Genomic DNA, 15,107 nt, shown 5'->3' with positions numbered 1-15,107 from the left:
ACTGTCACCTCTGGCTCGCTCATTAGGGAGAAATTCACATATTTACAATATATTTTTTGAATCCATTTATTTCTGTTAAGCTGCTTTGTTTAACAAAAACATTGTTAAACGCGCTTTACAAATAAAACTGAATTGAAGTGAATTAAATCTAATGATAAGAGTTAGAGCTGCTTATGTGCTAAATGATTTAGTCTAAGAGCTGTTCTAGGACCTTCCTAAGATATCTTAAAGGTTCATACAGACACACAAATAAGCAGTGCAAGTTGACTTTTACGTAAAAGGGGTGGAGCTAATTTCCTGAAATAAAGTAACTAGCAAGACCTACTACATGGCAATATTGCAAATCAGTGTATCAGGTACTATCGTATCTTCAAAATGATGTGATTGTTACAGGTCTAGAGACACAATCGAACTTCAGCTTCACCTTTCACAGACTAAATACCTTCTTTTATATAATCAAAAAATAAATAATAAAAAATGAACAGAAGAGACTTCCAAGGCATAATTATATGTTTAGAGTTTCTTTATAAGGCAATGTTCAGATTATATACACAAGGCCAGCAAATCCATACAAAAACATTTAAATGACATATAAATCATACACACAAACATAGAAATATATTTTACAGCTTACACGGTGTAACAGAAGAGGTCAGCCAGCGACGGGCTCTTCATTCATCCAGATTATAGCGCTTCTAACACTTCACTAAGCTTACACCAACTGCTTTACATGAGGTACATGAGATGAGATGAATATTTATGTTTCTCTAATATGGAGATGATGCTGTGATGAGAATCCAGTCTCATTATTCAATATAGGGAAAAATATTATATGAAAATTTTTCATACTAACAAAAACTCTTTGTGCAGTGTTTCACTTCATTTCATTTCAGTCAGGACCGACTCTCCCAGTGCTCCCAAAAATCGGCATCTACATCCTGCTGAGAGACGATCTGCAACACAGACATCATACAACATCAGAAAAGAAGGTACTCATCTCAAATTTGTCCTCAAATCTTAAAAGGAGAATTTACTAACTTTTACGCCAAACATAGTCCATCAGTCAAGACATGTTCGACATCTTTCTGTAGTTTTGCACTGAGGCTAACGTAGCTAACAAGTAATGGAAGCTTATATCCGCCATCTTAGCTTGTACTCATTAGTCTTGTAACACCGCTTTGACATGAAATACCTCAGTATTTACGAACGATCGCAAACAATTCCACCTTTAAAATTTAGGCCACGCCTCCTAACCAAATCTGAAGTGATTCAGCTTCAACATGGAGGTACGACTTTTTTTTTTTTCTGGATTGTGATGTCATAGTGTGTCAGAAACTGCACCACCACATGCAACAAGAGCATGTGAAGATTTAGCAAAAGTTCAGTGCTAAACTGGTAGCTATGAATTTTCCTTTTATGGTTTTTGCAATGGCGCAAAATCAAAAAAACATCAAACATGTCTTGGCTGATTGAGTAAATCTGTAATGTGTGAACATGTGATGCGGGTCCTCACCTGAGGGAGCGGCGTGTATCTCTCTCCAGGTTGTTTTCTGGTCCTTCACTCTCGTAAGAGGCCAACTGCAGCTCTGAAAAAGTCGCAAAGTCCGTCAGTATTGTTACGTTAACACGCTCATTCGAATACGTTATCGTTTCTGTAGCAATACCGTATACACAGGGACTTGTACGGTGGACGTTACACATAAACGGATTACAAAAATAGTATGGTCAAGTTTATTTGTAAGGAGAATAAATGTTTATTTAACGTTTATGTAAGGAGTCTCCAGTGTCAGTGCTTTGTGACAGTCATAGGTAAAGCTGTAACTACGTTTTCCGACAGTTTACGCTTTGTTGTTTCTCTGTAACATTGCATATAAAAAATTAATATAATAAATATAAAAAATTGTGTCATTCTTTTAATAATAAAAATATAATGGTCAGGAAATTTGCTGTTGTATTAGAGGAATAAAATAGTTTGGGGGTCATGCTGTTATAAGAAAATAATCAACTACATAGCAGTAACAGCGCTTCATCACACCACCCTTTCCTAAAGCACACAGAGTGCTTAATTCTTTCCTTTTTTAGCTCTTCAGTAAAAAATGAATGAACTCTCACCATCGTCTGTGAAGACGGACACGCTGATGAGGTACTGCAGAGTTTTTCTGTCTCTCTCAAACGGACAGATCACCTGCCTCCACGCCAGAAACTCACTCACTTGCTTGGCCAGCTCCCAAAATTTCTGTCCCCAAAAATAAAAACAGGTCATGAACTGCTGAAATCAGAAAATAAAATAAATAAATAAATCACAATTTTTGGACTAAACTTACCTCAAAGTTGATGTGTCCATTGGGCAGGCGACTGGTGCAGCCCTCGTTAAGGAAGTAGATGTCCTTAATGAACAAGCTGAAGAAAGGAATAACGATCTGAAAATTTAAAAAAGAGAAGTAGATTAAGAGACATGCTTCAACACTTACAGTATTCTCTGAGCATTGGTCTCGCTAAATATGGTCTTGGTCTCGACCAGAAGTTTGTAAAAAATAATGTTTGTGTTTTCTTTTATCATAAACAAAGTTTGACGAGAAGTCATTTCGTCTTCTGAAAACATTCTAATCAACGGTAAAGCCAATGAATGAAGCCACGAGTGGCACTGTTCACGCAATCGCTGTGTATCTTATGTACATCTGGAGGATTAAAAGAACGTCCACGTCACAGCCGAAACATCCCTGATCATCTGGATTCCAAGTTGAACTGTAAAATGTTCTGCGATTTCACGTTAAACTGATGAACTCTGTTTCTCTAAATCTTTCCGCTGTCGTCGTGATTGTCGTCATGACCTGCAGCTCATCGAAATCTCTGACCTTACGTTCAGAAGTGTTTACAGAATTTCTGTTCGTTTGAAGGCTACGTTAGAGGATTTTAAAATTCAGGAAATTTGGTACTCAGTAACTGTGTAGAATAGTGAGGATGCGATTTGAGACACAGTGCTAGTTTGTTTTATTCAGTTGCGGAGACGATGTCATATGGCTCAATGCTCTATAATTTGCGAGGACGTGCACAATTCATGTTCCAAAAGTCCGCAGGATCCACGCGGCAGTATAACTGAGACTAAACGCTCGGCCCCAAAAAGGATTTCAGGGTTTCCCATCTCGATCTTGACTCAATCTTGACTTTTTTGGCCTCGATAGCGACTTGGCTTCGACCTCCTTAAGACTCGGTTGTGACTCGAGCTCAGCTAGTCCTGGTCTTGGACTTGAAAATGGTGAACTTGGCTACAGTCCTATTATTATTCCTACAGTCATATTACTTTTACATGATCTATTAATTACTGTATTTTGAGATATAAAATTTTAACATCCAGTCAGCTATATCCAGTCAGGTTGTAATTATTAAAAAAAAAGATTAAAAAAAGATCTCACAATGACTTAATTTATCACAATATCGATATTATATCATAATATCACCCAGCCCTAACTGTCATTCCCATTCAAACACCTCTACAGTATTCCTCACTCCGAAACCTGTCCCCGAAACTCCACCAGGAATCCTGAGAGAGAGTGTGTGTGTGTGTGTGTGTGTGTGTTGGTTAACCCATGTTTAATGAGTAAACCTACCTTTTCTCTGGTGGTGTGAGCCGTAGCTGATCTCTGAGTGGCTCCTCGCAGTGCAGTACGGTAGCTGTAGAAGTTATTGGACGGATCCATTTGATGCTAAAATAACGAAACACACCAAATGTAAGATTTAAAAAACAAAAAAAAAAAAAAAAAAACAATGATCCGAGCTGTAACTGCAATTCAGACCACAAAATGGCGTCTCACCTCCAGGATCTCGAACTTGTCCGTGTTGACTTTGCCCCAGGTTTTCTTCAGCCTGGACACGGGACTCATGTTCATCCCAGCTGTGAAAATAATTCCAGTTGAATATATTATTACACAGATTTTATTACATGTTTATAAGCATCGCGGTATGATGTAATAAAGCATCACTCACTGATTATAGCCATTAAGGAGTTAAAGTTGCCGATGTTGAAGCATTCCCGAGCCACGTCGATGAAAAACTCCAACACTCGAGCTCTGTGCTTCTTCTTCACTGGCTAAACCACACACACACACACACACACACACACACACACACACACACACACACACACACAGCAGAGGGCGCCACAGCTTTAATAACAGCAGAGACAAAAAAGGAGGTGGAGATTTCTGAGAAATGATGCTGTGAACTCATTTTGGCAAAACGTTACTGAAAATTTCGCTCCGATATCAACACCACGTCTTATTCGTGACGATTTTCACACAAAAATGCTCACCAAGCAGATTTCTGTGGCCACCAGGTAACTGAGCCGATTAAACCACTCGACGTAGGCTTCCAGATTACTGACTCTCCTCTTGCTGAAAAAACTCTGGGGGGAAAAAAAACCACAATAATTTCAGGTTATTTCACAATAATATCACAATCATGTCAGGAGACCATGTCTAGAGTGAATGAAGGAATGAATCAATCAATAAATACTGAATAAAAGAAAGAAATTAAATACTATTACATAAAATAACAGAGTTGACTAAAGTGATATTTGAGAACTTGTTAGGAGGATTTAGGAAACGCTGTACGTCTTTGTAATTTTCAGTCAGATGCAGTCGTGACTTCTTTACACACATCTTTAATTTTAATACAAATAACAGTTTATCCGCAAAACTAAAAGGTTCTACAAAGATTTATAAGTTTCCTTTCAAAATTCCCATATTGATGCACCTCTAATTAAATAACATGAATAACTACGTTAATCTGTGGTTTATGCGTATTTATCCCTTTCTGGAGCCGAGACGTGATCTAAAAAGTCGTGTTCAGACCGTTAAAGACTCTGAGTCACTCACACTCACTTAGAGGATGTTTTTTTAAACACATAATCCTTGTGTGGAGGAAATTTTTTTTTAAAAAACTCACCTTATGATTATCAGCAGGTCTTTTCTGAACAAACGCCTGGACGAACTCCTCAGGGCCGATGTAACTGAGTCTCTCCTGTAAGTGAAACACAACAAACCGATCAGAATCCTTCGTTCTGATTGGTCAGAAAGTGTTGCTTAATTTTGACAGTAGTGCAGACGCAAATCTTTATGTTTACTTCTAATACGTTATGGTTTCTATAGTAACAACTCATTCACAGCGGACGCTCCACAGATTAAAAAAATTGTTTTCTGTAAGGAGACGTTTATTTAATATTTATGGAAGGAGTCTCCAGTGTTAGTGCTTTGTACCAATCAGAGGCAAAGATGTGACTATTTTTACAACACTGTAAAGATGGATTTTTATTGTATATGTAATATTAATTCTGTGTTAAATTCGGAATAAACTCGGACTTCTGACTTGGAAATAAAACAAAGAATGACCTGAGAGCGAAAATGACAATTTCGAATTCTTTTAGTTTTACTAACGGCACCCCATCTGTTACAGCGCAATTTAGATTTTGTCCTGTTAGTGTTGCCGATGTATAGTATAGTTCAATTATGCAGATTTTCATTAACATGATAATATTAAGCTAACGTTAGCACGCCATCCCATAATACCTGCATGAGTATCAGTATTTGACACCATGTCAATAACCGCAGGATGATGAAGCTCTCATTCCCCTCACTCACCATCTCGATGTGTGTGAGCTGCTGAGCGAGGATGAACGGGTCGTCACACACGTTCAGAATACACTCCTCCCTGCGCACGTGCTGCTTCGCCTTCAGAGCAGCCGGTTTCTCCCCCGCCGACACCGACGCCGCGACCGCCGACGCCGCGACCGCCGTGCTGGACGTCACCAGAGACTCCTCGTACTGTCCCAGGATGGTGAGTTTGCGCAGAAGTCGCTGGATCAGACGCTGCATCGCTCTCCGAGACAACTACACAACATCAGAAGCAAAGTGAGGACCTTATTTATGCTAACAATAACCTACACAGGTAGCAGGATAGAGTGTGAGTGAGGAGTTCTGATCCGAAAAATCTCATCAGTCAGAAACAGAAGTATGAAATAAAACACCTTGGGACTGGCTGATCTGGGAAAATAATCAACAGGGTACAGTTACCATCCTAACGTCCTGACGTATTTTATTCCTCCTGCTTTATACCACAGCAATTCTGCAACAATTACAGTTTTCTGTATATTAAACATACTTTTTATCCATTTATAGCTACCTTTAATGAACTAACACATTAGTTCCTGTTCTCACTTACGTTATAGCAGCTATAAAGTCATTCCCTCACCACCCTCTATTTTTCGCTCTCACTCTCAACATTAAGAAAAAAAAAAAAAAAAAAAAAAAAAGCAGCTTGTCATGTTACAGAGAAACCGCAAACTGTAAACTCCTCTGTCCCGAAGAACAAACTTACAGCTTTAACTCTGACACTGGAGACTCCTTTCATAAATGTAAAATAAAAATATATTCTTCTTTTCAGAAAACTTCACCATATCAATGATCATACACAGTTTTTTTTGTTTTTAGAACAAGCACATTGATATAAACCTGCGATTTATGTTAATCGACACTTTCTGACCAATCAAAATCCAGAAAGTATAAATTACATTACGATACACTTTTCTGAAATATCACACGGTCATAATTGCTGATGTGATCTTTTTCCCACATGTTAAATTGTTAAACTGTGTTAAACTGTGTAAATTGTTAAATTGTTTTTTTGTAAATGTTACATAGAAGTATTAAGTTTTAGCTCTTCAGCATTTTTGCATCAGGAAAATATTGCGATATATTTGATATTTCTGCCGTATCGCCCGTCCCTACAACAGTACATCCAATACGCTTCCTACGCTCTCCTGCATTTTATCCCCCAGCTCACATGTAACCGAACCTCGTCACACTACTGTCCGCGTGTCTCGACTCTCTCAGATAAAACGCACGAGCACACGGACATCTGACTGGCTGCGTTGCTAAGCGACAGTCTTAGAAAGAGAGAGAGAGAGAGACAGAGAGAGAGAGAGAGAGAGAGAGAGACCTTGATTTCAAGTTTGCATGAAAAGGTAATGATGTCATCACTGTATGAGAGAGATGACATCATCTTTAGAGGTCAGAAATGAAAGAGGTGGTGCTGACCTCATCCCCGAAAGCCAGCCGGTGCGTCATCTCCTTCAGGCTGCGCATCATGCGCTCGTCCCGGAAGTCGTACGGAAACGTCTCCGTCCACTCGGTGAGAAGCTGCACGATCTTCGGCGCGATGTCACGGATTCGCTTCTGTTACAAGCAAAACAGGAAACAGTTTTATAAACAGAATACACAAGAGAAAGTTAAAAAAAAAAAAAAAAAAAAAAAAACGCCCCTGAAATGTGTTCTGAAGTGGAGTTACTGCTCCCACCCCAAAGCTGATTATTTTCAGCACGTCCTTAAGCGTTTTATTCCACTTATACCTCCCAACAATTTGCAAATTGCCAACAATTACGTTTTTTTTTAATTAAAGGACAACCTATCATACTGTTTATCCATTTATAGCTACGTTTAATGTTGTGGAATGTTGTTTTCTGTTTTGGCAGAAATAAAAAACAGAAAAGAAAAATAATAATCAAAACTCGAGATTTTTTCCTCATAGGCCAATCAAAATCTGACAAATAAAACCAAAGCCCCGCCCACACAATTTTACCGTTTCACACAGTCATCAGAAATACACTTGACGTTTCACATTGTCTTTAGTGTTGATGTAAATAAAGAGTTCTCGATTTGAATATAATCTCGATAATGAATTATTTGTGGCCAAGAACACTTTTTCATAACTTTGAATATTCAAATATTAGACACACTAGTTTAATACCATCATTTTTCGATCATGTTAAAAATATAAGTTCAAAATATTTTACTCTATATGAAACAGAAATTTCCCTCATTTGTTTTGAATAAATCTGCAGTTAGATTGAGGTCGATATTGAAAAATGCTACTACAACAATTTTTATTATATCGATAGTGATTTCAAAGTAAATTTAATGATAAATGACATACACTGATGGATGCATTGTTAGTATAAGAGCGTTGAAATAAACATGCTTATATTTATGTAATAACACCGATACTGGCTTGTTCTTACGAGTATGTGATGTTTTTACCTTATCAATCTGAGGGTCTCCGACTCGGTGGTGCTCCACACACAAGTAACACACTCTGGACATGAGCTCAAACGGATGCAGGAAGAGACGCGAGCTCAGCAGGAAGGTGAAGATGTACGACCTCTGAAAAATAGCAGAAACAAAGCAGTGTGTTAAACATGTAAGGTTAAAGATAACAAAAAAACTGAAAACATAACTATGGGTGGAAGAAGATTAGCGATTCCTCAACGCATCATGATTCTGCGCCGTAAACAAAATGGCACAAGCTTTAAATTGTGCAAAAATGCTATTGAAATAAGTCGAGTACCAAATATATAAAAAATAACCTGGTACAACACTAATATTCATCAATATTTAACTTTTTCTGAGATTTAACCAACAAAAAGGTAAAAGTACTAAAAACTATCAAATCAATGCTTTGTAATTAAATTTGAAAATAAGGTAAATAAAAAACAAATAAACAAAAAAAAAAATTTCCTTGTCCAATCAGTGACTTGTTATTGTGAATATTTATGAAACTGGAAAACTTTTCGAAAATTATGTACATGATTTCATGATCACACTGTAAAAAAATCAATGTAGGACATAAATTTGTAAAACTTGTAGATCCGTAAAGATGCATAAAGAATCGATTTTTAACCGCATCAATTCAGCTCCCTGAATTAAGATCGAATCAAATCGTTAGATACTTAGCGAACTTCACTTTTAATCATAATGAATTGTTTTACCCTTATAACACAGCGCTGTTGAATTCTGGATTGTGATTGGTCAGAAGGTGATGATTAGTTTTCTATAACAGCGGCTCTGACAGTAGTGCAACTACAAATCACAGGTTTATATTAAAATTAATGCTCTCGTTTTAATACATTTTCGTTTCTATAGTAACAGCTCATTCACAGGGACTCGTACATCGTACGCTCCACATAAACTGATTAAAAAAATCGTTGATATGGTGAAGTTTTCCGTAAGAAGAATAAATGTTATAGATTAACATTTATGGAAGGAGTCTCCAGTGTCAGCGCTTTGTAACAGTCAGAGGTAAAACTCTAACTTCAAGTTTTTAGACATCGTTTTTTTTTGCCTTATGTTTTGTTTATAGCTGTTATAACGTAAGCAGGAACAGGAAGTAACGTGTTATGTGGACATTACGCATTATTAAATGTTACTATGAATGGATAAAATGTATGACCTTTAATAGATAAAAATTGTATCATAGGAAAATTGCTGTGGTGTAAGAGAAATAAAACACTTGGGGATGTGCCGTTAGGGCATAATAATGCTAACAGTAGCTCAACTTCACTTTTTCTTTTTTTTTTTAGTATATTATAAGAAGATGAGTCACTTACGTCAGGTGAGTAGTCCACAGTGGGGACGAGGTGCTGTATGAGAGCCTCGAGTGATCCGGATACGAGGCTGTTGTCGTGATATCTCAGCCCGCTGTAGCTCTCCTCCACAGGTTTGTAGCGAGTATGACCTCCTCCATACGGATTCTGAGGAAACTTGGCTGCGAACGGCGTCGTCTGGGGCATCCTGGAGTCCTGCGGGCCAAATTAATATCTGTCAATACACAGCTTCTAGCATGCTGAGGTTCAGTGTTATAGCCTCGGCTTCCTGCACATGCTATTCCGTCTCTTAACGCTGTCATGGGATTAGAATAAAGTCCAGCAATGATTCTGTATGTCGCCGTACTTGCTTTTGAAACAGGAAGTCAGACAGTGAGCCAGTAGTGTTTGAGATGTTCAACACCTCACACTGAATCTAAATGGCTTAGCAAAGTAGCTAAATAAGATGATTGTGGAGGGGGAATGAACACAGTCACACACATATCCAGTTTCCAAGCGAGTGATTGGAAGGGGAATAACATGCAGGAAGCAGTTCAACCACAACTACAGGAACAACCCACGTTGGATGCTAACTAGCTGCTAGCGTAAAGCGATAAACAGGGACAGGACTAACCGAGCATCTGATTAGATGCAAACTGGACGAGGACAGGATCGTCAAAAAAACGTTTTCCTGGAAATTATTTACAAAATTAAAATAAGAATATCTACAAACCACTATCATTTTTTACATACACACACCACTTTATTAGGAACACCTGTACACCTGTCCATGCATAAAGGCATTCAGATACAGGTCAAGAGCTTTAGTTAATGTTCAGAATGGGAGAAAATGTGATTCCTGTGATTTCTTGTGCTGGTTTGTATTTCAGAAATGGCTGATCTCCTGAGATTTTCATGCACAAGTCTCGAGATTTTGCAGGGAGTGGTGCGAAGAGCAAAAAACATCCAGTTCTGAGAGTCAAAGCGCCTTGGTAACGGGCGAGGTCTGAGAAGAATGGGCAGACTTGTTAGAGCTGACAGGAAGGAAATAGTAACTCAAACAACCGCTCTTTACAACCGTGGTGAGCAGAAAAGCATCTCAGAACGCACAACTTCGAGGCAGACGGTCCACAACACCAGAAGAGTTCCACTCCTATCAGCTAAGAACAGGAACTCGAGACTATAGTCGAAAGAGGCTCACCGAAACAGGACAGGTGAAGACCGGAAAAAGATCAGGTGATGTTTTTCTGATGTGTGTATCCTGTATACAGAGTGAATACGCTTTCATGTGGACTCTAAGGGTGAGGGAAAAAATGGCTTGCCGTTTTCATTCAGTAACAAGACACACACCTTTATTAGTACTTCTCTGTTAATTATTAACAATCTCGGTCTCCTTCCTGACCGACTTCACATAGTAAAACCATTTCACAACCCAAAAAAAAAAAAAAAAAAAAAGAAAGAAACCTGCCCTCTTTTTTTTGCTGAGGTGGAATTGAGCAACATTCAGGAAACTAGTATCCTCACAGTACACACATTAATCATCATCGTGCCCCCATTCTGCGTTCTTATCTTGAAATAAGTTGTAATGAAGATAGAAAAGGGGTGTAAAATGATGAACGAGCATTCAGGACAGAAAAAAGAACAGGTTTAAAAAGCCAGCCAGCAGTCAGACAGGGTAAATATTTCCCATAATGAGTGACTGAGTGATGACTGACTCATCCGGCTAGGCTGGAAATCAGCTGCAGCAAAACAGGTTGGAGAAAAACAAACCCCAAACAACATGGCTGAACTCTTCTCAAAGCAAAGAACTGATCACTAACATACTGGAGCTATGGATATATTTTAAATCAGCTTTAAATCATAAGGAAAAACATCAGGATGATATGAATTAGGTTAAAGGTGCATTACTCAACATTATGGCATTGCAGAAAACCCCTGGGATAACTAGTAATACTAGTACTACTACTACTACTACTACTATTACTAATACTAATGCTTGTTAAAATTAACTTTATATCATGATTAGAGCATTTCAAACGTATAATATCCACCCAAGGTGAGGTTAAACCTGTAAACTTACCTAGAAACTTCAAAAAAAGCAAAGCACTGAAAAATCCTTGACTGTAAGTAACCCGAAACCGACAAAAATTAAACGCAGCTCCGGTTAAAACTCGCAAATCTTTGCTCTGTTTTCAATCTCCCCCTTGAAACAAATCAAATCCCGAGTTGATTCTGAGTTTATAAACTTAAAATCGGTGTTTTTCCAACTTCCATTGTCTCACCCTCGCAGGATAAATATCCAGTTTCAGTCCAGCAGAGCAACTGCGGGAAGCATTAAGAGGAAAACCGGGAAACAAGGTCCCGCCCATCCTACAGGAGCACACCAATCAGCTTGGACTACAGAGAAGCTGGGACGTGTGCAGAGATCTGATTGGTCCGCTGGACGTCTGTCATTGTTCAAAACACCCGAGTGGGAGTTTGTGGAGCGAGAAGTTGCTTTTTTTAGCGCAAGGTCGCAAAAAAGTGGTTTGTTTTGATGAGACATTTTGTTCTCAGCATAATCACGAGCACATTATTCGAGTGGCAATCATTTAAATCCGTAAAGTGCTGTTATTAGGGAAAAAATCAGGTTTTTTTTAATGAACGTCTGTGTGCAAGTCTATTGAGAGCACATTTCACATCTGAGGTACTTCTCAGTTATCAGTAAAGGGTCACTGATCCATGTAAACACAAACATTTCCTTCATGGTGTTATCTAAAAATATTATAGAATATATAATCTGTAATCCTGTGACAGCGTAAACCCAATAGCACAAACGCTTTTGTGTGAAAAACGATACTCTTAGGACAAAATGACGACAACAAGCTATTTATTGTATGTGTAAGATTTCACAGATGTTCTTTCATTAGTACAAGTAAAAAATAATCAACTGAAAAGCCCTGAGTGTCCTGATATTATAAGAAAATAATCAACAACAGGGTGGAGTGAACGAAGTGTAATGTTACGAAGTGTTTTAATCCGTAGCGTCGCTCAGTGTTTAATGCTATCAGATTTTTTATTTCTTGAAGAATAACATGTTATTTTATGTTAGAACTATTTATCTGTTTGGTGTTACAGTCAATGTTGTGGAACATCCATGAAAAAAAGTCCGTTCTTGTTATCACTTACGTTATAGCAGCTATAAACAGTCATTTCCCTCATCAGCCTCTCTTTTTTCTCTCTCTTGAAGTTAATAAGGCAAAAAAATCCCGCATTTTGTCATGTTACCGAAAAACCAGAACGCGTAAACGCCACTGTCCTGAAACCTTTCTCATGACAGAAGAAGTCTTACAGTTACTTTACCTCCGACTGTTACAAAGCACTAACACTGGAGACTCCTTCCATAAATGTAAATTTTCCTTACAGAAAATATAGCTTATAGCTTAAGTATCCATCTTACAAGTCTCGGTGAATGAGCTGTTACTATAGAAACGATAACCTATTAATACGAGCGCATTAATATAAACTTGTAATTTGAATTACTGCCAGATTTATTGTCATAGCTGTGCTGTTATAGAAAATTAATCAACACCTTCTGACCAATCAGAATCCAGAATCAACAGCGTTGTGGTATAATTTCAGATATTACTACTGACAAAATATCTTTCCATCACTCTTTCTGAATGTGATATAAATATTCTCTAATAACTGGCCTGCCTATATCATCAGATAACTGTTCTTAACTGTTCATCCAGTGATCACATGATAACTCATATAAGGATATTGCTCTAACACATTTCTCTGTGACTCTAATCTCGTAAACAGGATGCTCCAAAATCCCCGCGTTCTAGACCTGGGCTTAATCCAGGAGTATTATTAATGGTTCTAGAGACACTGAAAGCAAATCTGTAAAGAACATGAAGCCCCTCTGAACACTGGGTTGCCTTTTGTTCTTGGAGTGTTTTAGATGGATATAAATAGTATAAAAGAAGTGTTATGAATAAAATCCTGTTAGGGGAAAAAAGCATGGGTTTTGTTGTACATGATAAATATTTAAAAATTCAGAAAAATTAGAGGTTTCTAATGTTTCTTGATGGTTTTATAACCAAGTATTTTGAGTTTATATTTATGTATATGGTTATAGATGGTTCAAGAGGTGACCTTTGACTTGTTTTTAACGTGTTTGATGGTTTTTTAATGTGGTTTGAAGGTTGAAGTGCAATGGTGGACATAAAGGACTTCTGTAATGTTCATTTCTTTGATAATTCTGCATTTTATCTGGTCTGCTTGAGCAATCATAGTTACTAGATAAAATTGGCAAATATTCCATTAACCACCATTACAACACAACATTCCAAGCTCATTATAAACCATCAAACACCATTATGCCTCTTGCACTGTGATTTTGATGCAACCATACATGAATCACAAAATATTCCTACTAAACAAACCAGTTACAAACCATAACTCATTACACACTGAACATTTCCTGGATCTGAAACTTAACTAGGAATGAGCCTGAATAGATTAAAACCATCAGATCCTGATACATTGAAACCATTTAGCAGAGTTGGTCTGAACCAGCGCTAACCAGCACAGACCAGCAGGAGATTTTCTGCCAGATTGCGCTTTTTTTTCTGCAGAGAAGCTCAAAATCATCATCGACACCATCAACACTCCCTCATTTTAACCCGTGATGTTTTTTTTCAACAGCAGTAGGTGTGGTCACTATATCTGTCTGTGGAATAGTGGGAGTTTTCATTACATAAACCCTGAATCATGTAAACACCAGCGAGCGTTTTGGAAAAGCGATGCTGACACAGTCAGTGGGTGGACTGCGTTTTGAGCCGCAGCCTCTTCAGCTCCTCCATGAGAATAAATCTCCCCCTGAGAGGCTGTTATTGAACGATGCACAACTCGCCCACACCAGCCAGAAGGCACCTGAATGATGCTATAAGAGGATTCCGGTTGGAGCTTGAGCTCAGTAACAGTCCTCGTGGACGAACTCCAGGCGGATCCCACCTACTGAGGCCCGGCCTCGGATGTAATCTCGTGTATGTCCGTGTGACTATGACTTGTTTCATATATAAATAAATAAAATGTTGCATAACTATCAGCTAACTCAGTTACAGGGTTTTTGGTGGACGTTAAATGGATAATGTGAGGAATAAAGAAAAAAATCAACAAAGGTGTGCTGCGTTTATTGATTATTGATTATTTTCCTACAACTTCTTTACTAACACAGTGTTTTATTCCTCTTGTACCACAGCACTTTCCCAATGATGATCATTTATTATTTATTAAACAACGTCACACTTTTTTTAAAATCAATTTATAGCTACATTTAATGTTGTGCAACGTCTGTGAAACAAGTTAGTATCCCAATAATACCTGAACTTTCCCCTGTTGGAAACTTAAAGTTACATTTTTACCTCTCACTGTTACAAAGCACTGACACTGGAGACTCCTTCCATAAATGTTAAATAAACGTTTCCTCAAAGAAAATTTCACTGTATCAACATTTTTTAAAAATCCGTAAGTTCCTGTGAAGGTTGTTGCTATAGAAACGATAGCATATTTGAATCAGATTTGAGAATCGGTTTAAAAATTTGTAACATTCAGTGAATAAAAAAAAACGCTTCTTTAATCGTCATGTTTAAAGCCAGGGTTTAAGTTTAGCGTCTCAGATGAGTGTTATTCAAGCGCTGTGTTGTTC

The 15,107-nt window shown here is 37.9% G+C and overlaps 1 protein-coding gene across 2 annotated transcripts; it reads right to left on the bottom strand.

Moving 5' to 3' along the window:
• Nucleotides 1-505: 505 nt before the first annotated feature.
• rasgef1bb (RasGEF domain family, member 1Bb) lies at nt 506-11,736 on the bottom strand. 2 transcript variants are annotated; one of them, XM_026942840.3, is made up of 14 exons: nt 11,493-11,735; nt 9,437-9,628; nt 8,091-8,213; nt 7,092-7,229; nt 5,637-5,885; nt 4,945-5,019; nt 4,310-4,402; nt 3,985-4,087; nt 3,813-3,892; nt 3,609-3,704; nt 2,325-2,420; nt 2,113-2,236; nt 1,514-1,586; nt 506-953 (listed from the first exon to the last, which is right to left on the bottom strand). In XM_026942840.3, the coding sequence occupies exons 2-14, from the start codon at nt 9,617-9,619 to the stop codon at nt 932-934; spliced, it is 1,455 nt and encodes a 484-aa protein (XP_026798641.3). In that variant the 5' UTR covers nt 9,620-9,628; nt 11,493-11,735; the 3' UTR covers nt 506-931. The 2 variants fall into 2 exon arrangements, with proteins under 2 accessions (XP_026798641.3, XP_026798642.3); XM_026942841.3 differs by lacking the exon at nt 506-953 and having other exon boundaries at nt 1,510-1,586; nt 11,493-11,736.
• Between the last annotated feature and the right edge of the window lie 3,371 nt (nt 11,737-15,107).

The sequence above is a fragment of the Pangasianodon hypophthalmus genome, chromosome 17 (genome assembly GCF_027358585.1).
Source record: "Pangasianodon hypophthalmus isolate fPanHyp1 chromosome 17, fPanHyp1.pri, whole genome shotgun sequence".
NCBI classification, from domain to species: domain Eukaryota; kingdom Metazoa; phylum Chordata; class Actinopteri; order Siluriformes; family Pangasiidae; genus Pangasianodon; species Pangasianodon hypophthalmus.
Note: the sequence above shows the minus strand (reverse complement) of the source record. Positions and strands in the feature narration are given on the sequence as shown.